Source organism: Mustela erminea, chromosome 12 (assembly GCF_009829155.1).
Source record: "Mustela erminea isolate mMusErm1 chromosome 12, mMusErm1.Pri, whole genome shotgun sequence".
In the NCBI taxonomy this organism is placed as follows: domain Eukaryota; kingdom Metazoa; phylum Chordata; class Mammalia; order Carnivora; family Mustelidae; genus Mustela; species Mustela erminea.
In genome coordinates, this window is record NC_045625.1 from 974273 (window position 1) to 998016 (window position 23744).

The window sequence follows — 23744 nt, forward strand, 5'->3', positions numbered from 1 at the left end:
CAGCAGCACAGGGGGCCGCACAGCGCACTGGGGAGGAACACGGGCTCAAGGCCCGAGAGTGAAGAGGGGGTAGGAAGGGCCAAAGGGGGCCGTGTGCCCCTCACCACCAGGCGCACACGGGCCGGGCCCAGAGACCCAGGGCTTCCCTGTGGGAGCGGAGACTCCGAAGCCTGAGCGCAGGAGTCCGAGGGGCACGCGGCCCCCGGGGGTGGGGGTGGCTTCGGAAGCCAACAAGCTGGTCCTCGGCTCTGGGCGGTGGGGGCAGCCCCCAGCTGTGCCCGGTCCGCGCCCCTCTGCCGTGTGCTGCCTCCGAGGGTGGAACACGCTTCTGAATGGCAAAGGCTGCGGTCCTGACGGCTCGCTGAGCGTCCAGCCCCCGCCAGCCCGGACACAGGAGGGAGCGGGTCCCAGGCCCAGGGCTCTGACAGCCCCGGCTGCTCTGGCGAGCGGCCCTTCTGGTCGCACACTCGGCGTCCACAGCCAGTGTGATGGGAACGCAGAGACCTGCGTGCTGGAGACGCCAGGACACGCACCAACAAAGTGGCCACACTCGGGGGGGGTGGCGGCAAGGAAGGCTTCTGCTCACAGAGGGAATAAAGCATCGGGGAAAAGGACTCGTGATGCGCACAGGATTTACCTTTGTCAACTACGTCCCAGACTTCAACCTTCACGATATCGTCAGTGGCTAAAATAGGGAGAGACATGAAGATTAGTGTCCAACGTGACCTTTGGCCTTCTGGTCCCACCTGGGCTCTTAGGGGCCGCCCAGGTGTTGCTGTGTGGTCCCACTCTTCCAGCGTGGGTCCCCTGCCAGGAGACCTCAGGCTCCTCCCTCAGCACCTTGGCCAAGGACACCCGCTGCCACGTGCGGCCTTCGCAGCCGCGGCCTCCCTCCCCGGAGGGCAACGAGGTGCCGCCCTGTGTTAGGGTGCTCCTCAGGCTGCACTGGACAGCCCTGGCCTGTCTGCGGCTGGCAGTCTCCCCGTGTCCAGTAGGTGTTTCTGGGGCTCACCCCCAGCCGGGTGCAACAGCTGAGGTCACCTCTGCAGGGGCGCCTGGGGAGCAGGCTCCGGGTGCGGGGACAGGCCTCCACGGGCCTGACTCGTGTCCAGTGCCCAGCCTCAACTCTGTCCGCAGGAGGTCAGCCCTCTGCGGCCGGCGGCCGGCACTGAGCTTCCACCGAAGCCTGGGGGGCGGGCGCTCTCGCAGGCGGTCAGGACGGCTCAGCGCCGGCTTTCCCAGAACCGCCTGTCTTCTCGCGCTCTGCTCACTCTGCATGGGAGGAGACGGTTCTCTGCCTGGGACAGGTGCCAGGACCCAGGGAGCAGACCCTGTGAACAGCCCACCTGGGCCCAGGGCATGTGCCACAGCTCCTGGCGGCAGGCCCAAGTACGAGGACAGTGGGCTCACCCCTCCATCCCCATGGTTCTGAGGGGCAGGTGGAGGCCTGCCATGCACCTGTCCCCAAGCTGAGGGCACAAAAGCACGCTGCCACTATCCCAACTGGGAAGGGTGCCAGGGGAGCTGCCCTAAGGCTCCGCCAGCCCCCCGCTGGTGAGCTGGGGTGGTGCTGGCCCGTGCAGCTGTCCTGGGATGGGGCTGGGCCGTCACTCAGTGGGAGTCACAACTTCTACAGGCCCGTGTGTCCTGTTACAACTACATCTTTTTGTCAGTAAAAAGGATGTTTGAAATGGCTCAAAGGACTTTTACTTTCATGGTTTCTGAACATGCAAAGCAACTGTCCGCTGCCCGTGGGGCTGCAGGACACGGCACGTTTTGTCCATCAGGCAATCGTGTAGAGGGAAAGCCTGCGGCTCGAAGGGGCTGAGGGGTCCCTCCTGCTGGTGGAGCACGTGTGGGCCAGGGCCGGTGGCAGCAGGGAGCACCAGCCTATGACGCCCCCAGATGTCTCCCGTGTTAAACCTGAACTCTGTGCCCTTCGGTGGTCTCTAGAATTGAGAGGGGGCCTTTGCCGCAGCTCCGGCCGTGGAGGACCCTCCCTCGCCACCCTGTCTGCCCCGGGGCGGTGGTGGTTTCAGGGCAACCCAGGAGGAGCTCTAGCGAGTGCCCCCATCATAGCGCCTCTGAGTTTAAGGAGGCTCCCTCACGTCCACAGGGTGTCCCAGATGACACCGCAGCTGGGGATACCGGGGCAGGGTCTCCAAGGAGCCAGACCGCGGGAGGATCCATGAGAACCACCCCCCACCCCACCCCACATGAGGGGCACCATGCCTGCACCCCAAGCCCGCCTCTCGCCCGCCCCCCACCAACCGCCCGCAGCCGGCCCTCACTTTTGTAGCTCCAGTGGATGCTGGTGACCTGTATCTCCTGCGTGGGGATGTACTCCTCCACAAAGTTCTTGCCCTGAAGCCGGTGCCACAGCGCGGTCTTGCCCGTGTTCCTGTCCCCGCGGATCACGATCTTCACTGAGGACAGGACAGAGCAGGGAAGCAAATCAGACCCGCAGAGAACTCGAACTCCGGCAAGGGAGCCGCACGCCACACACGCTCGCTTTTGCACAGAGCGTGGCCTGCGAGCAGGGAAGAGCAGGGCACTAGGGCTGAGCGGCTGGGAGACACCCAAGGGGTCGCGGCCCACAGCCTGGGCCTCAGCTTTCCCTCTCTGCTCTGCAGAGGGGGGCCCTGAAGCATCTCCCCCAGGCTGTGGAGTGACGGAGCCACAGCCCACTCAGACTTTGCACCTGCAGGAAAGTGGTCTCCCTGGAGCCGGATGTCCTGTGAACTCCTGACTCCCGGGGCCAGGGCCAGGCTGCTGGAGGGGCTGGGGGCGGCCGACGTTCTCCTTAGGCGGCTCCCTAGATTTCCGTAGCTCGCTTCTAACCTACTTTCGCACAGCCCTGGTATTTTTAGCACAGTTCTGCAGAGCGCCACCATTTTCAAGGCCACACAGGCGGGGTTAGGGCACAAAGGAGAATTCGGTTTTACTTGCTGCACACATTTATGCAGTGGCCTGGGAGCTGGGTGCACACACCCGGTGGTGACCACGCCTGAGTGCATGGACGCTGGGCAGGTGGAGGCTCAGTCCCGCAGCACCGTGCAGGGGTGCGGTCCTCCTGCCAGCTCCGAGATGGCATGGCATTTAGTGTAAGAGTGCCATGGTCCGGTTTGTTCTAGAAAGACGAAGAGCAGTCAGGAACGCCACGGAGAGCCGGCGGGCGGGGCCCGGGGCGAGGACGGGAGCCACGCTGATGACCATGGTGATGGAGTGGGCCCCCGGGGAAGGTTCTGGCTTGAGAAGACGCGCAGATGGGCGGCCTGAGGGACGGGCTGCCAGGTTCCTGGACCACCTGGCGCAGCCCTGTGGACGGGGGATGGCGCTTCATGCCCTGGGGCTGGGCGAGGACACTGTGGAGCTGCCCTAGAGCCCTGTCTCGCCCCCCGGCCATCTGGCTTTTCCCTCCTCGCACCCCCGAGTGCCCCAAAGCCCCTCTGTTCCTGAAGACTCAGTACTCTCCCCGTGAGACCGGCGGCGCCAACCGCCTCAGTGCAGCCCGGCTCCCTGAGTCCCAGCTTCCGTGTTCGGGGCGGGCACTCGGACCGCCGCCGGTCAGACCTCGGGGCTGCCCCTGCTCCGTCATGTCCGCACACAGAACACACCCGGCCACTGCCCTCAAGGTCCGGGCAATCGAGACTCGATTCCAGCCAGAAGCCAGACACCTAGGAGAACCTGGGAGACAGGTCAGGACGTGACACGTCTGTGCTGTGAGCGCAGCTGTGGGGAGGTCCTGGGTCCCTGGCAGGAGCCTGAACCCCCTACGGCAAGCATGCCGGTCTCGGGGAGTCCCGACGCCGGGGCCTCTGCCCTCGTTCAGTGAGGATGAGGGGGACAGACCACGTGCAGCTGACCCCCGGGGGGGTGGGGGCGGCAGGCTCCTGCCCCCAAGACAACCCTGGCCAGGCTGAGGGCAGGACAAAGCACCAGCCCCCAGACCTTGCTGGGAGCGGCCGGAGCCGCACCTCGTGCTCTCCGCGCTCTGCCTGCTACAGCGCCGTGTTCTCATTTCACGGCCGCAGTTTCTTACCTTTTCTTCGCTTTCCGGAGCAGTTTCGTTTTCAAATCTGCCTGGCCCTTTTGTACAAATTCCTGCTTTTATTTTCAGCCCTCTTTGATCTCTGGGACATATCATGCGTACTGACTCCTTCCACCGAAGCAGCGTCCACACGACGTGAGCCTCCGGCGTACACACGCTCATCTGTTTATACACACCCTCGGAGGTCCCGGCCCTAAGGGCGGCCACCATCTGCCACCGCTCGAAGCTGTCACAGTGTTTCGGACTGTGTACCGACCTGACGTTCTGTGAAACCTGAAGTCCTCAGAGGCCAAGGTCTGATGTTTGCTGGGCGTTTCCTGATCTTCTACCGGCAGCTCGTTGTTTCTTGGAACTTTATCTCCGGGGCCCCTTTAAGGTCTGGGTTGAAGCCACATTCATCACAAGGGCTCTGGCTGTCGTCTGCAACACTAAGAACCTGGCTCTGTCAGTGGAGCAGGTGACTCTTGATTTCAGAGTCCTGGGTTGAGCCCCGTGTTAGGTGTTGAGATTACTTAAAAATAAAACCTTAGGGGCACCTGGTGGCTCAGTTGTTAAGCATCTGCCTTCGGCTCAGGTCTTAATCCCAGGGTCCTGGGATGGAGCCCCGCCCTGCTTCTCCCTCTCCCAATCTCCCTGCTTGTGTTCCCTCTCTTGCTGTGTCTCTGCCAAATTAAGAAATAAAATCTTTAAAAAAATAAATAAATAAAAATAAAATCCTAACCTCTTCTCGTTTTCTGTAAATCATGAATGGGAGTTGAATTTTATCAGATCTGTTTCTTGGACCCATTGAGGTTATAATGCTGCGTCTCCTTTAATCCACAGTAAAGCACAGACTATCATCTCTCCTAACCCTGGCATTCTTGGGGAGTCTGACTTGGTCTCAGTGCAATGGTTTGTTATTAATATTCTGATGCTTTTCCTGTGCTCATTTCCTGACCTCTCACTAGGTTCTTAGGTCTGTGCGCACGGGCAGGACTGGATGGCGACCCTGCTTCTTGCGTTTGCCGCCTCTGTCCGGCACCAGAGTTTACCATGTGCAGGAAGCAAGCCGAGCACCTCTGCTTCCACGCTGTCTCAGCTAGGGGGACGCCGGCTCTCTGAACACTGTTTGTTTGTTCCTTCATGGCGGGGGCAGTGCAGAGGGAGGATGAGAGAGAGAATCTCAAGCAGCCTCCCCACTGAGCACAGGGCCCCGCATGCGGCTCGATCTCACGACCTGAACCAAGATCACAAGTCAGACGCTCAACCAACTGAGGAACCCAGGCGTCCCGATGTTCCGAAAATGCCTGATGATGTGTCTAGCTATGTATGTTTTTAAAAACTCTGGACATGGACTTCTTGGGAGCTTCACGTATTTCATGAATTCTGGAAAATCCCAGTCTTCATTCCCTCCAATACTGCTTCTTCCCCATTCGTGCTATTCTGTCTGAAAGCCCCGCCGGGTGTGTGCTGGAATCTGCTTCATTTCTGGGCTTGCACATCTCTCTTCCAGCACCAACTCTCTCCTTAGTCTGCTTATGACGCTGCCGCACCTGTTTGCTGACTTTGATTTTCACGACTGTGGTTTTCATGCCAAGAGGTTCTCTTTGGTTCTTTTTCAAACATGACTTGTCTGTTCACAGAATCTTGATAATCTTTTTTTTTTTTTTAATATTTTATTTATTTATTTGACAGAGAGAGATCACAAGCAGGCAGAGAGGCAGGCAGAGAGAGAGGAGGAAGCAGGCTCCCCGCTGAGCAGAGAGCCCGATGCGGGACTCGATCCCAGGACTCTGAGATCATGACCTGAGCCGAAGGCAGCGGTCTAACCCACTGAGCCACCCAGGCGCCCCAGAATCTTGATAATCTTAAAGCTATTTCCTTCCTACCCTGGAAAAGTGCTCTTATCCTGATATCAACCTTTCAAAAGGTTTCTTAGTGAAGGAGTGCTTAAGTCTATTTTTAAATTCTAGTGCTGAGAGCCACCTGGCCAGGACTCTGGCTGTCCCAGTGTCTGGAGGCTTTCTCTGTGAGTGAGCAAAGCTGGCCTGAGCAAGGGCACTCCTGACCAGCTCCATTAGGGATGGTACTTCCTCACTTGGGAAGTTGCCCCAGTTAAGGCTTCTTCACCAAACAGGGTGAAGAAATTGTGTCCAGTGGTGGTAGAAAGGATAGACCAGGTTAGGCAACAGTCTTCCACTTTGAATGCAAGTAACTTTCAAACTGTAACTATGGTCCAGGGCTCCACTCAGATTTTGATTCTAAATTTGATGTGTATGCTGGGCTCCCGCATGTGACCTGAGCACTTCTCAGTGTCAGAGCCATTTAAAAGGAGACGACTTGTCTGCCCCAAGAGAACAGGGATCTGTAAGAAACAGCATCTACACTTGGACGTCATCAGCTCTTTCCTACAAAAATCCTGCATCTGTAGTCCTCAGATTGCTGGTTTGTTTCTCCTAAGTAAGCTATTTTGGAAAATAAACAAAGTCTATCAGAAAGTTTCAAAGCTGCATATTGTCCAACTACAGAGACAACTTCCCTCTAATGTAACTTCTCTCCATCTCACCCCCTTTCCGGGAGTCCTAGGGAATCACAGCCTGTCCTCCCAGCTCCCGGAGACTGGGCTTACTTCTCTGGGATAAGTCTACTGCGCACCCCCACCCGTCTTTGACCACCCAAGGCTAGGCGATGTGCCTCTCGGAGAGTGCTTTCTAGAAGGTGAAAAATTCAGTTTCCAGCTCTGATTCCACAAGACTAGGATCAAATTGAAAACAATACCGTTAAGTAATAAAAGTGAATGAGGGACTCCAAATGTAGGTCCTCCGGGTTTGGACACGTGAGTATTTTGACTTGCCATTCTCTTCTCTGAATGTGGGAGAAACACATGCAAAACGGTGGGGCAAATACGCCGACAACGACCTCTCTTCTAAACCCACACAGAGATCCTCCTAATTGGTTTCTTCGTGTTGTGCATTACTGACTAAATAGGCCACCGCAGGGACCAAAAGCTCCCCTTAAAGTAGCAAAGGGAGGGGCAGGGAGGCATCCAAAATCTTGTAGCAACGTATGAAGATACTTGAAAGGGAACAATTCAAACGCCGAGAACAACATAAAAAGCTTTTAAATAACGCTAGGAAAGGACAGCGAGAAGGAAACACTTAAAAGAGGTCAAGAGAACGGTTGCGTCCAGGAGCTACCCAGTCTGCATAATTGATAACAGGCCTGGAAACGTCCTGGGCTCTGGGGGCAGCTGAAAATAACTGCTCCCTCCCTCAGGGGAAGAAAAGTCTCCTACAGTAGAGAGTCCTTCTGCCTTCTGGAGCCTTTTCCAAATATATCCCCCACAAATGCTCCTAAGACAAGGGAGGGGGTGGGGCAGGCATATGTGGCGCAGACGACATTCCCTTCAAACCGAACAGGAAGCCTACGAGGAAAAACCCCAAGGCTCACACCACGGGGCCGGCTGGATCTGGGGGCTCCTGGGCAGGCTGTCACGTGGTTCTCCGACGCGGAGCCCCCCCACCCCCTCAAGCGTCACAGACCACGGAGCTCTCCCCACGTTATGTAAGAACCGCCGTTAGGCGAGGTTATCCGGGCCAATCAGGGCCCCGCCGAGCGCACCAGGAACCGCCTGGACGCACTGCACCGTGCGAACGAAGCGCACGGATTGCTCCCCGCGCCTCCGCTCCTCGGGAGGGACCCCGCGGTCCGAGGGGAACGCCACGGCCCGAGGCGCCCGCCCTCCACCCCTGGGGTCCTCCAGGACCTCGTCTCCGGCCCGGCGTCAACTCCCGACCCCAAGTGAAGGCCCCTAGAGTACCCGCCACAGGTAAGGGCGCAGCAGATCCGCAGCACAGACGAGCAGGACCTGCCACAGCCCCCCGCAGACCGCGAGGCCCCGGGGGCGCGACACGGCCCCCCGTGCTTCCGGGTCCGGGCCGCGACCTGGTCTCCGCCAAGTCCCAGTCGCCGAGGCCGGGCCTGCGGACCCCGCGGGGCAGCGCCCTCCTCCGCCCGGGCCCTCGGACCCCACTTCCCACGTCCCCCTGGCAGGAAGCCCGCGCGCCGGCCCGCACTCACTGTTGTACTGCACGCCTTTGGCGAAGCGCCTCTGCAGCGCCTGGTTCATGGACTGCAGCCCGGCGGGGATATTCTTGTCGCGGCCCGGAGCCTGCTCCGACCCCACCAGCTTCTTGAGCGCCGAAAACATCTTCCCGCTCCCCCGTTCGAGCCCGGCGCGGCCCGCGAGCTCAGCGGCGGCGGCGGCGGCGGCGGCCTGGCGCGGATCGCACCATGTCCTGGGTCCCGGCGGCCGGGCGCCTGCCTCGAGGGCGGCTCAGGGGCTCAGCCGCGGCGGTTCCGCTCCGGCCCCAGCGACCCCCGGCGCGGCCACCCTCCGCCTGTCAGAACCGCCATCTTGGCGCTGGCTCGACGAGGCGCGCGGCTACGGGGCGCCGCGAGGGCCAAGAGGGCGCGCGCATGCGCAGCGACACGCGAGTGATGCGCACTTGGCGCCTAGGAGCGCGGCGAGCGCCCTGGCCGGGCGGCCGCGTTAGGGCGCGCGCATGCGCGAGAGGGCGCGGGCGGCGGCGGTGGGCGCGGAGCCGCGTCGGCCGGCCGTCCTCGGAGCTGTCCCCCTGCTTTCGGGGTGGGCCTCACGCCCGTCCGCGTCCTCGCTGGGCCCACCCCGACTCACCCCTCAACCCCGGACCCACACCCAATATCCCACTTTTCCGCCCGCTTCCCAGCGTGACCCCCACTTCCGCGGCCGCCGGGTTCGTGCCCAGACTGTCCCCGGTGTCCCCAGCCGTCCTGGAAAAATGTTTATTTGTGTCCCGAAGAGCCGGCGGGGTGGGGCGGGGGCTACTTCCTCTTCTTCTTGGCCGCCTTGAGCCGGCCCTCCAGCAGCCGCTGGGCCTGCCGCTTGATCTCGGCGCGCGAGGGCACGTAGCTGTGGTCCACGTCGGCGAACTGGAAGGTTTCTGGAAAGGAGCGCGAGGAGGAGGGCGCCCGCCTGCCTCCCGGGGCCACGTTCTGGCCACTTTCTCTTAATTCCGCTCTGCCCGGTGCGCTGGCATTAGGGGCCTTACGGGCTTGGGGACAGAGGCTGCCACTCGGAGGGCCCACTCTTGCCGAGGCCGAAGGCCGGCCGCTTGCAAACAGACCCCTTCAGAGCCCACTCCCCCGGCCCCCTTTTCTTTTTTTAAGAGTCTTTATCTGACACAGAGCGATCACAAGCAGGTGGATGGGCAGGCTCCCCGCCCCGCAGAGAGCCAGGACCCTGAGACCGTGACCTGCGCCGAAGGCAGACGCTTAACCCACTGAGCCCCGCAGGCGCCCCTCCCAACCCCCTTCCTCATCAAACTCTCACACCAAGCCAATATTCTCCCGCTAAATCAACACAGGGTCGGGCACCAGGCAACTGGGGACAGCCCCTGCACGCCAAGGCCGCCAGCATCACTCAAACAGCCCATGGGAAGCTGTTCGCCCTGTCCTTCACCCGCTCTTTCCTGCAGAAACTCCAAGAAAGGCTCTGGCCTAGGCCGTTCCCTCACTCCTCCCTGGACTCCCCGAAGGCAGCGATGCTCCCACATGTCAGGAGATGTTACAAATTCTCCTTTCAATGACATCAGCCTCTCTGTGTCCTCACTAAGTCACTTCCCTAAATTATAATCCCGTGGGTGCGGGGGATACACCCTCCCAGTCCTTGTGGCACTGCACCCCTCCCCCGGGGGGCCCTGTGCCTCCAGGCTATCCCGGTCAGACGGAGCCATCTGCCACTGGTTCCTCCCTTCCTCCCCGTGGCTGGGTAGCCCCGAGGCTGTACCTATCATATCGTCCTCCAGGTCCTCAAAGCTGACCCTGGTGTTGTGCTTCTCCTTCAGAGTCGAGGTCTCTAGGGTATCCCTCACCTTTGCGTCTACCTGCAGGGCACAGGCGACTGTCAGCTCCAGGGGAACAGGGGGCCGGTGGGCACGCCCAGCCTCCAGCTGCCTCCAGCTACCTCCTCGGTGATGGACAGCGTCTGCACTCTGTCGGCCAGGTGCAGCAGCTTTGCTTCGCAGTACGCCAGCTTGCCGAACATGTCGAGGCTGTCGGAGAGCGCCGCTTCTTTCTGTGGGCCGGGAGGAGGGTCCCGTCTCTCCTCTGGCTTCTCCCAGGGCCTCTGCAGACAGCTCCCCCCCACACCCCCACAGCTGGCACCTGGGCTGTGGGCAGGGCAATGCCAATCAGCCGGATGAAGAGGTTGTCGATGCCTGTCTGGACGGTCAGCAGCAGTGTCCGGCTCTTGGTCGCGCCGGCGCAGGCGAGCCGCACTCTGTCTTCCTCATCTCTCAGCATGTCCTTCATGTTCTTCTCCACGGACTTGAAGCTGTTGAGGAGGATGGTGGCACGGGTTCCGGGCCAAGGCGCCCCGAGCCGGGTGATGTGCTAAATTCAGGGACTCCGGAGTTCGGATGTGGGCGTGCGGCACCCCTCGGCTGGGGTCCTCCAGTCCACCTGCCAGGCCCCTGCTGGCTCGTTGGCAGTGGACGCTCTTGGCTCCGAGCCGGGCCCACACACACGGGCTGTTCTCGAGGGCCCCATCCGGGGCCCCGGGGCCTGGCGGGCTACCTGGCGGAGGCGGGCGTCTCGCGGAACTTCAGGACCGCCTGCTCCACTTCCAGCTTCTTCATCAGAGCCTCCAGCTTCGCCCGCCGCCCCTCACAGTTCTCCGTCTGCAGCTCCAGGTTCTCCTCCGTGTTCCTCTGAGCCAGGAACCGGCCAGCGATGTCCTGGTGGGGCCAACGGGGCAAGTGGGTGTGGGCCCGGTGGGCACAAGCCCCCCAAGACCAGGACTGGTTTCTTCTGGGGGCCTCCCCATGGTTGGGATGATAGTGACTGTGGCCAGGCACTGGGCCCAGTGCTCTCTGCGGGTCAGCGCATGGGACCCCCACCACAAGCCGAGAGGGCAGACGGCCATGGCAGAGATGAGGAGGCCGCCTCTCAAAGACTGCTGCACTCAGAGCTACTTGTCCGAGGGTGGACACGCTCACGTCAGGGCTGAGCACGGGAACTAAGGCTTACTGATGATAAACCCACATCAGGTTAAACGGAAGGGCCAGGCAGAGGTGGCCTCTCGTGTGGTCCTAGGGGTTTGAGAAGGGATGGAATTGTAGGTGGGGGTCTTGGCACTTGGATCCTCGAATCCCAGCAGGCTCCGAGCGGCCCTTGACACGTGACTCGGAGACGCCGGCACGCTCTCCACTCTCAGCTGTGGGGGCTGCGGCTCTGCGTCCCTTCGTTCAGGAGGCTCAGCCCGGCCTTGGGCTGGGCAGGGGCTCCTTGCCTCCCACCCTCCCTCAGGAGAGCCAGGGAGCAGTACCCAGAGGTGGGAGCACCGCACCGCCGTCTTCACTTTCTCCACCAAAGCGGTCACATCTGTCTGGTACTTGATGTCTGCCTTGGAGGTCTCTCTTTTTCTTACTGGTCAGAGCCGAGGGGAAGGTGGCCAGCATTCAGGAAGAGTGTGGGAACTCGGCTCGAGGCCATCAATCACGTCTGTGCATGCCAGAGAGCTGGGCAGTACCCATCAGACCTGCCTGCACTTTTGTCCTGCCCCCCCCCCACCACAGCTGGCCCTTCCAGGGTGCCCCAGGGCGACTCCATCCAGAAACAGCCTGGTATGGGGGCTTTGCGGTGCTTCTCAAAGGCAGCCCAAGGGTCCAGGGGGCCGGACTTGTCTCTTCTGGGGAATCGCTGGGGGATGGAGCCCTGGGGTAGCATGGAACAGCGGAGAAGCTGGGGGCCTGGCCACCTCGGCAGCGAGCCCAAGGCTGCGGGCTGTGGCTGTTGGCACTCAGCCCCTGCAGGTGGAGCCAGGAGAGGCAGGAGTCTCCCTCTCCCTGGCCGCTGCAGGTGCACCTGGCCTTACAGAGACCTGACTGGGTGGCCTGAGCCCTTGCTGGCCTCTTGGGACCCTGGCTGGGGGCGGCAGAGAGCGGAGCGCTCACCTTTCACGGTCTCTGTACCCATCAGATTGGAGGGGAAGTCCAGGTCCCGCCGGCCCTGGTGGGAAGGGGAGGAGGAGGAGGAGGAGGAGGAGGAGGAGGAGGCGGCGGTGAGCAGCGCCGCCCTCTGCTGGGGAGCGGCGCCCAGTGCTTCTCCTGCTGCGGGCCCTGCGGGGACTCACCCGGCGGTACTTCTCGTTGGTCTCCTTCGTGTGGATCTTGTCGATCAGCTTCTTCTGCTGATTGAGCCGGTTCTCGCGAGCCCTGCGTTCCTGGATGAAAGTCGCCTCCCCTTGCCGCATGTTCATCTGGGGACACGGGAGGTGGGGCGTGGTCACGTCTCGCCAGGACCCCGGTGGCGCAAGTCCAGCATTCAGTTTCAGTCCCCGCGCTCAGATCTGGGAATAGCACTGGAGGCTCTCGGCTGCGCCTTCCTCAGGTGCTCCTGCTGCTAGCGTTCAGCAGCCTTCCTGCCGCCCACCCTCCTCTCAGGGCTCTCCCCCGGGGCTCCCAGTTCTCTTGGTGCCTGCGCTCCCCGCTGCCTTGCCGGGCTCCACTGAGAACTCACTCAACGGGGAGTGAGCCCACGTGTCTACGAAGGAACCCGCTATCGTCCCCCAACCCCGTCTCCTCCCACGTGTCCTGTTTTGGTGGCCGAACCCATCATCCACCCGCCCCTGTCTATGCGTCCTGGATGGGGCTCTTCCACTCCCCAGCCACATCTCACTCAGCACCAGACTCTTTTGGGTGGCCATGAGAGACTTCAGAGCCCGGTTGACTTTAGGAACCCAGCGCTACAACTTGCCCATCCCAGGCGACCAGCATCCGGACTGTGGTTCTTTTCCGTCTCTGCAGCCCGACCATGCCTGGTTTTGAAGTGCAGACCCGATCCCATGGCCCCTGTGTCTCCTCCCAGAGCTCCAGGTTGGGCGGGGGCCAGGAGCTAAGCCCCCGCCACGTCTGCCTCCCTGCACTCGCAGACTCTGTTCCTCTGCCTCTCCTCTGCTCCGGCACTTGCTCCTCCCTTGGCCTGGTGAGGCCCCAGGATTTTGTTGTCTTTCATCCTCTGGGCTTGGGGATCTCTGACCTCCAGAGCCCCACTCGAGGATCGCCTCCCTGGGGGCCCCTGAGTGGCTCAGTGGGTTAAAAACACTGCCTTCGGCTCAGGTCATGGTCCCAGGGTCCTGGGATCGAGCCCCACATCGGGCTCTCTGCTCAGCGGGGAGCCTGCCTCCCCCCCCCCCCCCCCGGCTGTCTCTCTGCCTACTTGTGATCTCTGTCTGTCAAATAAATAAATAAAATCTTAAAAAAATTTAAATAAAAAGAATCACCTCCCTGAGCAGGTAAGTGCACCAGGATGGCCCCACCTCACCCACTCCTCTCTCTGCAGTGCGGGCCAATGGTGTAGTGACATTTCTTCACGGATGGCTGGATGGCTTGGTGCGCTGTCCCCTCGTGAGGATGAAGCATGCCTGACTGGCAGGCAGACTGGGCGGCGGGATGGCCCCTGCCTGGGCCAGATGAGCTCCCTCCTATGTCTCCCTTCAGGCTCCCATGCCTGGTAGGACCCTCTGTGTCCAGGGCCATCATGTGTGAGCAGAGCAGGCTCATGGGGTAGCCACTGATGGCAGGCTGTGTGGGTCTGGGGTGTTCCTGCGGACCCTGGGCCGGATGGGTCTTCGAGGGAGCCCTGTGGGACCCCTAGCCCTGGGGCTTGAGCTCACCTTGACCTCATCTGTAATCATCATAGCGTCCTGGGACATGACTGTCATGTCTGACAGCTCTGAGCAGTAGTCGTCCACCAGATTCTGCAGCTTGTCCAGCTCCATGGGGTACCCGGTCAGCTCCTGCATTGAACAGAGCAAGAACAGGGGTGCCCGGTGACGCCACCGGTTGAGTGCCTCACTCATGATTTTGGCTCAGGTCATACGTGAGACCAAACCCCAAGTTGGACTCTGTGCTGGGTGCGGAGCTTGAGATTCTCACTCCCTCCTCTGCACTCTCCCGTGCACGCTCTTTCTCTAAAATAAATAAATCTTTAAAAAGGGGGGGGGGCAAGAGCAGGGCCTGTGGCCAACCAGATGCTGCACTTCCAGAGTGGACGATGCCTACCCCCAACTCCTTACCCTAGACTGCGTGAGCCCTGAGGATGGCGATGGGGTGTTCCACTGTGGGAGGAGTGGCCGCACCCCAGGGAGCTGCTAGGGACTGGCTGCCGCCCGAAGTGAGGCAGGGAGGCTCAGCACACAAATGTGTGGTCAGAGACTCGGAGCTCAAGGCCAAGCTGCCCCGGCCAGCTGGCTGTGGGAACTCAGGAAAGCCACTTAACCTCTCTGAGTGTCCCCGTCTGTCGATAACGGCTCTTTCGGAAGGTAGCTGTCAGAATGTGTTGAGACGGTATAACGAGGTATCGAGCACAGAGCCAGGTTCATAAATACCCAATATATCGGACTTAGTATTTTGTTACTGGTTACTACAATGTAGAATCTTTGCTAGGTTTTTTATTTTTATTTTTTTTAACATAGATGACTATGGGAGTTATTTTTTTTTTTTAAATGCCTATGTTCTGGGGTGCCTGGGTGGCTCAGCTCGTTGGTATCCGACGCTTGCTGTCAACTCAGGTGTTGATCTCAGGGTCGTGAGTTCAAGCCCTATGCCCTATGCTGGTATCCACGCTGGGCATGGAGCCTGATTAAGAAAACAATGTGTCTGTTCTGCAAAGAACATGCCCCTGGGGGGACATCCTGCTCCCAGATGAAGGAGAGCTGGACCCAGGAGTGCAGCGGAGGGCAGGGGTGTGAGGAGGGGCCCAGGAAGGCAAGGTGGCAGGACCTGCAGCTAGGTGTCTAGGCACAGGGCGCCAAGGCAGAGGGACAGGCAAGAGGGCCGCGGTGCCTGGCTCTTTGGGCCACCGGCGGGACCCAGAGGGTTGTGACTCCAGCCAGCAGGGCTGCGGTGCCCACACCACCCTCCTCCCCCACCACACTTCCGCCGGCCACCCACCTGGCTGCCCGAGCGCCAGCCTCAGGATGAGGGAGTTGGGGAACTCCCTCACTGTCCCTGCCCTCCGGCCACACTGCTCCTCGCAGCGCCGCGGCACCCCGTCCGGCCCTCCTGTCTCCTCGTCCTCCCCCTCCCATGGAGGGGCCCTGCCTCCCAGTGGGACTCAAGGACCCTGGGGGCTTCCTCCAGGCCTCTTCTGCTGGGGGCGGGTGGGGTCAGCCGGCTTGGAAGAAGTGGGAGCAAGCTTGAGGTTACCGGCCTGCTCAGAGGTGGCTTGTCCTCTGTAACCGGGAACTTTTTGAGGGCTCAGGACCCATATTTGCCCCCGGAGGCCAGGCAAACGACAAAGAATGGGGCAAAACACAACGCTGAGCCAGCAAATACATGCGAGAAAACCCACACAATTCTGATACATGCCATGATATGCCTTTTGAAGTAGCAAATAACAAGTTTCCAGACAGGTACACCGTGCCCCTGCTCAGCGGGGTCCCAAAGCAGGGGTCTGTCCTTGGGGCACACTGGCCTGAAGGGAGTTGCAGTCCTTCCCCTCTGCGGGGGTGGGGTGGGTGGAGGAGGCAGGGTCGCGGTCCCGCCCGGAGGCTCCTGTCCCCACTGAGATGCCAGCCCTGCACCGAGTCTGGGTCCTGAGACCCCCGGCGCCCGCGGCCAGATGGCTTCCCTGGGCTGGGGGCTGGGGTGAGGGGCTCACTTTCTTCAGGTAGTCCAGCAGGCTCACGTACAGCAGGTGGATGTTCTGACTTGTGGTGATCTTGACCATGGTCTTTTCAATGCTGTTCTCCAGCTGGCGGATGACCTGGGGTGGCCCGAGGGCACACTGTTCTTAGGGACACACCACCCGGGTGCCCACCTGGAGGCTGCGCCTTCTTCCAGGGGAGGGCGGTGTCTCTCATCTGGCCCCGCCCCCGAGGCCCCGCCCCCGCCACCTGCAGCAGGTGCAGCTCCTCCTTGGTGGCGGCCGGCTGGCTCCTCAGGCTGGCCAGCTCCAGCTGCATGCTCTCCAGCTTCTGACCCCGCCGCCGCACCAGGTGGATCAGCACGTTGTGTACGTTCACGCGGTCGAACACGTACTTTCGCAGCTTCTCCCGCGCCACCTGGGTCAGGGAGGGCACGGCCCGCGCGTGGGTGCGCACGGGGAGCCGGCGCGCGGCGGGGCTGGGGCGGCGGGACCCCGGGATCGGGACGGGCTCCGCAGCGCCGTTTAGTGGTGGTGGGTGGTGCGCACTGGCTGGGCGAAGCCGAGGGGTCCCCCTGCCGCCTTACCTCCATGGTGGAGCGGCCGTGGGCCAGCCTCATGGACACGTCCTTCCTGCAAGCCTTGGAAATGGTCCGCTGGTCGTACTGCAGAGCGGCAGTGGCTGCGCTGGGGTCTGTGTGGACCCCCAGGCCCCCATTCCTCCAAGCATTCTCCCCTGGCCTCTTCTACCCTGTGCAGCCCAGCAGCAAGGCCCCATCCAGACCATTGCAGCTGAGATGTGATGCGAGTCTGGAGAAGAGGGCCCAGGGCTCCCCTCCAAGGCCAGAGAGACAGAAGGGCCCGTGCTGTAGGGGGTAGCCCCCCAAAAGGACCCCAGCCAGGCCCACCCTGGCGGCAGACTTTTGGGAGTGACTGCAGCTAGGGGAACAGGTCTTGGGAAGCCCCTCCCCAGGATGCCCGCCGGCTCCAGAAGGGCAGGGGAGGGGGGAGAAGAGAAGGCGCCTGCCCTCCACTTGTGTGTGGGACTGTTGCGGCAGGTGCATGCCCCACCCCCCATCCCCAGCCAGGGGTCTGCAGGCTGGGGACAGGACTGCTCACCTTTTGGGCCAAAGCCCAGTCTTGGGTCCCGCGACGGATGCCGCTGCGCAGGAGGGCCAGCGTGCTTTTGTTCTTGGCCGTCTTCTCCTTTACCGCTTGGATTTGCAGTGCCCGGCATTGCTCTGGGGTGGGGGGTGGGGGCGGAGGGGCAGAGGGCCAGGGGGCCAGGATGTGGGTGGGTCTGGGTCCCCGAGCCGAGGGGGCTCCACACAAGGGCTGTCCGAGGTGGGGCAGGCAGGAGAACGCTGATCCCACGGCACAGTCCTTCCCCCCACTGCTCAGGGTCATGGGCTTCCTGGCTCAACGGTGCTTATGGGGGTGGCTGTGCGGGGCACATCCTGGGATCCCTTCCAGACCCACGGGCCAGAGAAACAGGTGGGTCCTTTCCTGTCTCCTCCAGCTTTGGGGCTCGCAGGGCTCACACATCTCTTTGAAGCCCCCCTGCGTGGCAGTCCCTTTGGTCCCTTCTCGTAGGTCTGTTTGGGGGGGGTGGCCACTAGCCCTTGTATGCCCTGGACTGGCCCTGTGTTAAATCTGAGAGCTCTGAGCCCAGGGAGGGGCCAGGCAGGGTGGTCCCCTGGGGGCGGCTCACCCTGGAGCCGAGTGATCGTCTTCAGCTCCTGGATCTGCTCATCCGACTCTGCCTCGCTGCGCGTCTTCATGGTGGCCCTCGGGGTCCTCTCGGGACCCTCTGCACCTCCCGTCCTCCCTGTGCTGAGCCTGCTCAGCAGAACTGCACGCAGTTCAGCTTATCCCCGGAATCTCGGCCCATTGTGATGGGGGCCAAGGTTCTCGATGTCCAGTTCAGGGAACCCTGGCAGTCCTGGCCCGCCCTGCCCCCACCCGCTGCCCCGAGCGAGCCTGGGGGGCTGTCCCCAGGATGTGTGTCTTGTGGCTGCTCTCGGCTCAGGGGTATGGGAGGAGGCGCCTTCCACAGGAAGGTCTGTGGTGGTCTGACACCGTACCCACACCAGCCCCCCCGTACCCTCCACACCTCCAAGCTGTCCTCCACTGAGTCTCCTAAAACGTCTCACCTCTGCCTTATGGGATCTCCGTTCCCTCAGCACACCCCAGGCTCAGACTCACAGCCTGGATGACCTGGCTCGTGAGGTCCCACCTCTCCCTGCCTTTTGCCTGCTGCCTGGAGCCCGTCCTGCTTTGCCTCTGCCTCCTTGGGGGAATTCCTGGGTCTAGCCTTCGGTGTCACTTACTCTGGGAGGGGCCACCCCAGCCCATGCTGCTCTTGGAGTTGTAGGCCCTGAACCCCTGACAGCCTGGGATCCCAGGGGTGCATACCAGCTCGGTTACTGTTTCCGGCCACGCTGCGTGAACTTGCTGGAGCTGCCGTAACAGAGAGCCACAGCCCGTGTGGCTGCCAGCGTGGAAATTTATTGTCTCATATCCAGGAGGCTGAAAGTCTGAGATCGGAGTGCTGGCAGGGCTGGTTCCTCCTGCGCTAGGAGACGGCCATCTTCTCGCTGCGCCCCCACAAGTTCGTCCCTCTGCTCGTGTCTGTGTCCTCCCCTCAGAAGGACACAGTCCAGACCGGATCAGGGCTCCCCCCCATTTTAATGCGATCATTTCTTTAAAGGCTTTGTCTCCAAATGCAGTCATATTCCAAGGTCCTGGGTGTTAGGTCTGTGATGTGTAAACTTGGGGACACGCAGTTCATAACCATGGCCGGCAGGCTAAGACCCCACACAGGGGTCATTTCCTGGTCATTGCCGCTTTTTGAAGAAAGGGAGTCCCGTCCCGTTTAAAACTCCACAGGCTCACTTTCTGCCACCCTCTGAGGCCGCAGGGGTTTGGAAGGACCAGCCATACGCATCCCCCGACCCCATCTTCTCCCTGGGCCGCAGGCAAAGCCTGCTCGCTGTCCCTCAGTATTGGTTCTACCTTGTTCCTCAAACCCCTGAACTTTAGTGGGGTACGTGGCTGCCCAGAACAAGGTGGTCCTCCTAGGCGTGTACCCCATGACTTAATTTTGGCTGGTGGAGGGTAAGCCCAAGCGGTGAGTGAACTATCCTCTTCCCTAGTGACTGGGATGAAGGCACGATGGCTGGAGCTGGCGCAGCTGCCCGAGACCATGAGGTGCACCCGGAAGAGAGGCCACAGCAGGGGGGACAGCAGGGACAGCAGGGGGCAGACTGGAGGGAGTCCTTGAGCACCTGTCAACCCTGGATCACTTACATGAAAGAAAACCCCAACCCTCGCTCGCTCACACCATGGTTATCTTGGACTTTGCCTTCCCACTCACCAATTCCCTGGTGCACAGTAGGCGCTCAGCGTTCTTCTCAATGACCGGCTAGGCCGGGAGGTGCAGGAGTTGGGCTGGGGCTGGAACAGCATGGCTCCAGGTCGTGGGCCTTCAGTGTGACTGGGAGGGCCGCTGTCCAGGACTATGGATTTGCCCAGCTTTTATGTCATCGCTGCCTCTCCCTCCGTCGGGTGTGTGGGGCGTGTAGTCATGCCCACTCAGAGCTTTCCCTCCCTGTGGACGGAACGCCAGTAAGCTAGCTCTGGCCGCCCTCCACCCTTCACTTCCCCCTGCCTTGGAGTGAAGTGACTTCATCTGACAGGTGTGTTTGGAATGGTAGACAGGTAGGCATGGCCACTTCCTGTGCCTTGAGTCCCAGGGGCCAGGCACTACCAGGCTGCACACCCCTGTTTTGCTCCCTCATGGCTTGACGTGTGCAAGCAGACCCCGCGTGGGAAGGCCTGCGGAACCGTTGGATTCTGGGGCTGTGCTGGGAACTGCCCTAGCGGGTCCTCCAGTGCCAGTGTATAGTGCCGAGAGGACCTGTGTCTCTTATTTTCTTACTGCTTTGACGTGCTTCCCGATGGTTGTATTTTTTTTAAGATTTTATTTATTTATTTGACAGAGATCACAAGTAGGCAGAGAGAGAGGGAAACAGGCTCCCTGCTGAGCAGAGAGCCCGATGCGGGGCTCGATCCCAGGACCCTGAGATCATGACCTGAGCGGAAGGCAGAGGCTTAACCCACTGAGCCACTCAGGCGCCCCTTCCCAATGGTTTTAGAACTCAGCTGGGAAAAGGCAAGGCATTTATCTGTGCAGCAAGCCCCCCAGCAGCTGTCCCCTCGGACCGTGGGGGACGCCAAGGCTGGACAGGGAGTGTCAGAGCACCAGGGCCCGCAGAAGTTCCTTCCACCAAGTGCCAGGGCCTCTCTGATGCTCTCCAGCTCTCAGCATCCACCATGTTTCTCACTGCCCTCTGGGAGGCCAACCACTGCAGGGACAGCCCCTCTGGTGTGACCTGGGCAGTAGCAAAGGTTTGCACAGGGTTGGCAGACCTCCCATGAATGTCTGCAGGGGACACCGTTGGGTCACCTTAGGCTGTGGGGAGGGCCTGTGTGAGGGGGGAGGGCAAGCCTGAGGTGAGGAGGCCCCGAGGGCTCGAAATTTTCGGCCCCAGGTCTTCTGCACCCCAGGTGGAGCTCTCCTAGCTGTGCCGATCTGTAGGAGGCAAAGGGAGACAGCCGCTCACCAGAAGGACACAGGCCTGACATCAGACAGCTTGGTGTCTGGACACCCTTCTTGGGGTGTCCACACACCTGATTCTGCACTCCCCTCCTGCCCAAGGGGCTCAGGAAGGTCTGGCTGTTGCATGCCACCCACTCCTGCCCCTCCAGGATGGACAGGCCAGAGGGGAGAGGCCCTGTCCAGTCTATGCCTTGGGCCTCGGGTTTGCCTGCCGAAACCTCTGGCCCCAGAGCCTCAGGTCCTGCTTTCCGCTGCCCTCTGGCCTCTCACCTGCACCCCTGTCTTTGGGGAGCTGCCCCGTCTCCAGGAAGAGCCAGAGGTTGCTGCATCTGTGCGACTCCACTCGGGTCACCCAGTAGCTGGCCACCGAGCCTGTGACTGGGGAGCAGGGGCCACGGGCCAGTTGGGCAGAGGGTCCTGTGGGCTTGGCAGGACTTGCACCGAGAACTGGGACCCCGTCCCAGGAGGTGGGGATGCACGGGACCACGGCCTCCCCACCCCAGTGGGGACACCCCGCCGGAAAGCCAGCATCACCTCTGGCGACTCAGGTGCATGTCAACGCGGGAGGCACAGCCCCTGGGGTACCCACCCACGGCCACCAGCACGTGCCACTGGAAGGGGTAGGGGAACTTCCTCCGGATGAACATCTGCAGGCCGAAGGCGGCGCCGGTGCCTGCCCAGAGCCAAGGTCCCCATCAGCCAGCCTGTCCACCGCCTGGGCGCCCACAGCAGCGGTCAGGCTCCCAGCCTCCGAGGAGGGGGGACCGGACGGCACCTGCTCGGCACTCGGGTGAGACGGGAAGGTGCGGTCTGTCCGGACCCCAGGGCGTCTGGACCCAGCCTACCTGCGACAAAGCTGAAAATGCCCTTCACGAAGGCCTTGGACTGGCACGCGGCGTACTCCCCCAGTCCCTGCGGCGGCGGAGGGGTGAGGGCTCAGTCCCCGCGCCGTTCACAGGCCCTCCGTCCCGCCCTCGGGCACACTCCGGCCGCAGGGAGCGGGACCACTCGTCGTGAGGCCCTGGGGCTTGCCCACACCTGCCTCCATGTCCACCCAGGCTGCCCCGATGCCCACAGCGGGAGCGTCCTCCCCCCCCACGTCTCTCTTCCCCGAGGAGCGTAGCCCCCCATCGAGCCCCCACCCGCCCCGCTCAGGTCAGCTTCTGAGGTCCGGGGCCCGCGTGCCAGGCCGGCCTTCTCACCGGGTGCTTGGCGGCCACGGCGTCGTCCACCCGGGACAGGCCCAGGTTCACCATGGCTGGCAGGTCACCCGTAGCGGACGGGCGGAGCCTGCGCACGACGTGCGGGGGGCGGGGCGAGCAGGGGGGCGGAGCCTGTGCGGGACGTGCAGGGGGGCGGGGGCGGGACCCGCGCGAGACAGGCGGAGGGGCGGGTGTGGACAGGGGCGGAGCCTGCGCGGGCTGCGCGCTGGGGGAGGCGGAGCGAAGAGGGGGCGGAGCCTTGCAGGACGCGCGGGCAGGGGCGGAGGGGCGGGTGCGAAAGGGGCGGAGCTTGCGCGGGACAGGCGAAGGGGCGGGGACGAGCTCGCAGGAGGGGCGGGGATGGGGGGACCTGAGAGAGGGTGGGAAGGGCCGAGGGTCTGAGTGATGGCAGAGAGTCTGCGGTGTGGACTCAGGTGGTCTTTGAAGTAGAGGGGCAGTGAGGCTGGGGCCTGGCCAGGTCTCCTGGGGGAGAGGGGGCATCAGTTTAGGTCGCCGGTCAGAACATTGAAGTCCTAGGTGGCGCGTGGGCTTGGGAATGGACATGGCTTGGGCGTCGCGTGGCCTATGGGTGGGTCCAGCTCCCCCGGATGCCCCAGCCACAGGGTAGAGGCCAGCTACCTCCCGGCCGGAGGATGAGGCCCCCTGAGTGGGGGACAGCCTCTGTCCAGGGGCCAAGGCTGGGCATTCTGGGTGGGCCAGACGCCCCTGGCCCCCCCTCCCCCGCCCCGCCTCCCTGCACTAGACGGTAGCACTGACCTGAAAAACAAGTTATTTTACCAGTAACCAGGAGTTTACTGGGGAGCAGCAGAGACTTGCAATTTGGGACATGCAAGCCACAGCAAAACCAGGGATGAGGCCAACCAATGACCATGAGGAAGTACTTTATGGAGAAGGAGTGGGAGGGGTTGCTGTGAACCCAGGCCTGCTGGAGAGAAGCAAGCGCTCCCGGTGGTGCGGGCCGGGGTCGGTTTCTTGTAGGGGAGACAGTGCACATCTTTCCCCGTGGGGCCTGGGGCTGATGGTTCTCCCTGCCGTGGTCTGGCTGCCCAGAGGGCCAGGAAGGCCAGGGCAAGCTTGGGGGATGGTCGCCTTGTCCCGAGCCCCCAGAGCCCTAGATTCAGGTCTGCACACAACCGGGGAGAGTGGGCTGCAGGCCGGTACCCTTCTGCCTTCCCTGGCAGCACAAGGAGGCCATCCGGTGCTGTCCACACTCCGTTTGCCAGGATGAGCTGCTTCTGCCCTTCCCACCACCTGCCTCCCCCCTGCCCACACCTGGAGGGGTGCGTGTGGGCAAGCTGATACATCTGAGCCGGCCCCTGCTACCCAGACAGGGGTCTCCCCACCCCCCTTCCCCTCCTGCCCCCCCCCCAGGCTTCATCTCTCTCTCCCTGCCCCCCTCCCCCCTCCTTGTCCTTCCCCTCCGTCCCCGCCTCCTGCCTCCTCCCCTGTCCCACTCTCCCTCCTCTTCCTCCTTCCTCTTCTCGGTCCCATTCTTGTGGCTGCTCCAACGAAACTGGAGGCCCAGCAGACGGGAGGAAGCCTGAAGCTTGCAGCAGGGCAGCTGCTGGTCGTCCAGAGGCTGACTGGAGCCAGGAAGTGTGGTCCTTGGCGGCTGAGGCACCACCCCTGCCCTGTAAGTGCCCACGTGACTGAGAGCTCTGGGGCCTGCCCTCAGGTGCAGGACATGCCACCCCAGGAGCCCACGCCCTGACTGGCCTGCGCACTGAAGCCAGGCCGGGTGGCAGTGGCCTACGGCCGGTGATCAGGGTGCTGACGCTGCCTGAGGGGCGGGAGCCCTTCATGAAGTCACTGCAGAGGTGCCCAGCCCTGGCCCGTTTCCTGGAGGGACCCAGAGGGCACGTGCAAATTAGGGGAAAGCGGACAGTGTGTTTGCAAAGCAACTCCCCAGACGTGAGTGGGACATGGGAGACCCCGAGGGCCGGGGCAGGAACCTAGAGCTCAGAGCACCCCAGGTTGGGGGGGCGGACACCTGTTCCAGCACGTAGAGGGGGAACTGTGTAGGTGAGACCCCTGGGGTCTGTAGGGGAATCTGGCCAGCACAAAGTAACCTCCATTCCCCTCCCACCTCCTGCTGGGCCCCCTGGGGTGGAGCCCAGCTGTGCAGGGGGCCAGGGGGCCCTTGATTGTCCATGCAGCTTGGGCTGCCTCCATGGTCAGCAGG

The 23744-nt window shown here is 62.1% G+C and overlaps 4 protein-coding genes across 8 annotated transcripts in view; 1 reads left to right on the top strand and 3 right to left on the bottom strand.

Annotated features, from left to right (window-relative positions):
• RABL6 (RAB, member RAS oncogene family like 6) overlaps window positions 1–8493 on the bottom strand; it is a 20810-nt gene extending 12317 nt beyond the window's left edge. The window contains exons 1-3 of the mRNA XM_032306595.1: window positions 8111–8493; window positions 2292–2426; window positions 638–685 (exon numbers count right to left, since the gene is read on the bottom strand). Coding sequence (XP_032162486.1) covers window positions 638–685; window positions 2292–2426; window positions 8111–8240 — 313 coding nt within the window. The 5' untranslated portion in view covers window positions 8241–8493. The remainder of the gene's footprint in view (window positions 1–637; window positions 686–2291; window positions 2427–8110) is intronic.
• LCN15 (lipocalin 15) overlaps window positions 7394–23744 on the top strand; it is a 23808-nt gene continuing 7457 nt past the window's right edge. Inside the window, exon 1 of the mRNA XM_032306610.1 lies at window positions 7394–7859. The gene's annotated coding sequence lies outside the window, so the exon portion shown is untranslated. The remainder of the gene's footprint in view (window positions 7860–23744) is intronic.
• Window positions 8614–19734, bottom strand: CCDC183 (coiled-coil domain containing 183). 3 transcript variants are annotated; one of them, XM_032306598.1, is made up of 15 exons: window positions 19095–19734; window positions 17430–18178; window positions 16838–16959; window positions 16306–16383; window positions 15969–16136; window positions 15734–15838; window positions 13746–13868; window positions 12204–12329; window positions 12025–12079; window positions 11397–11497; window positions 10646–10806; window positions 10235–10403; window positions 10035–10145; window positions 9858–9954; window positions 8614–9012 (listed from the first exon to the last, which is right to left on the bottom strand). In XM_032306598.1, the coding sequence occupies exons 2-15, from the start codon at window positions 17497–17499 to the stop codon at window positions 8894–8896; spliced, it is 1605 nt and encodes a 534-aa protein (XP_032162489.1). In that variant the 5' UTR covers window positions 17500–18178; window positions 19095–19734; the 3' UTR covers window positions 8614–8893. The 3 variants fall into 3 exon arrangements, with proteins under 3 accessions (XP_032162489.1, XP_032162488.1, XP_032162490.1); XM_032306597.1 differs by having other exon boundaries at window positions 17430–19734; XM_032306599.1 differs by lacking the exon at window positions 19095–19734 and having other exon boundaries at window positions 18134–18175.
• Window positions 19786–21667, bottom strand: TMEM141 (transmembrane protein 141). 3 transcript variants are annotated; one of them, XM_032306600.1, is made up of 5 exons: window positions 21542–21657; window positions 21185–21195; window positions 20929–21012; window positions 20610–20717; window positions 19786–20312 (listed from the first exon to the last, which is right to left on the bottom strand). In XM_032306600.1, exons 1-5 carry the CDS (start codon window positions 21593–21595, stop codon window positions 20183–20185), a joined length of 387 nt encoding a protein of 128 aa, XP_032162491.1. In that variant the 5' UTR covers window positions 21596–21657; the 3' UTR covers window positions 19786–20182. The 3 variants fall into 3 exon arrangements, with proteins under 3 accessions (XP_032162491.1, XP_032162494.1, XP_032162493.1); XM_032306602.1 differs by having other exon boundaries at window positions 20173–20312; window positions 21185–21251; window positions 21542–21659; XM_032306603.1 differs by lacking the exon at window positions 20610–20717 and having other exon boundaries at window positions 21542–21667.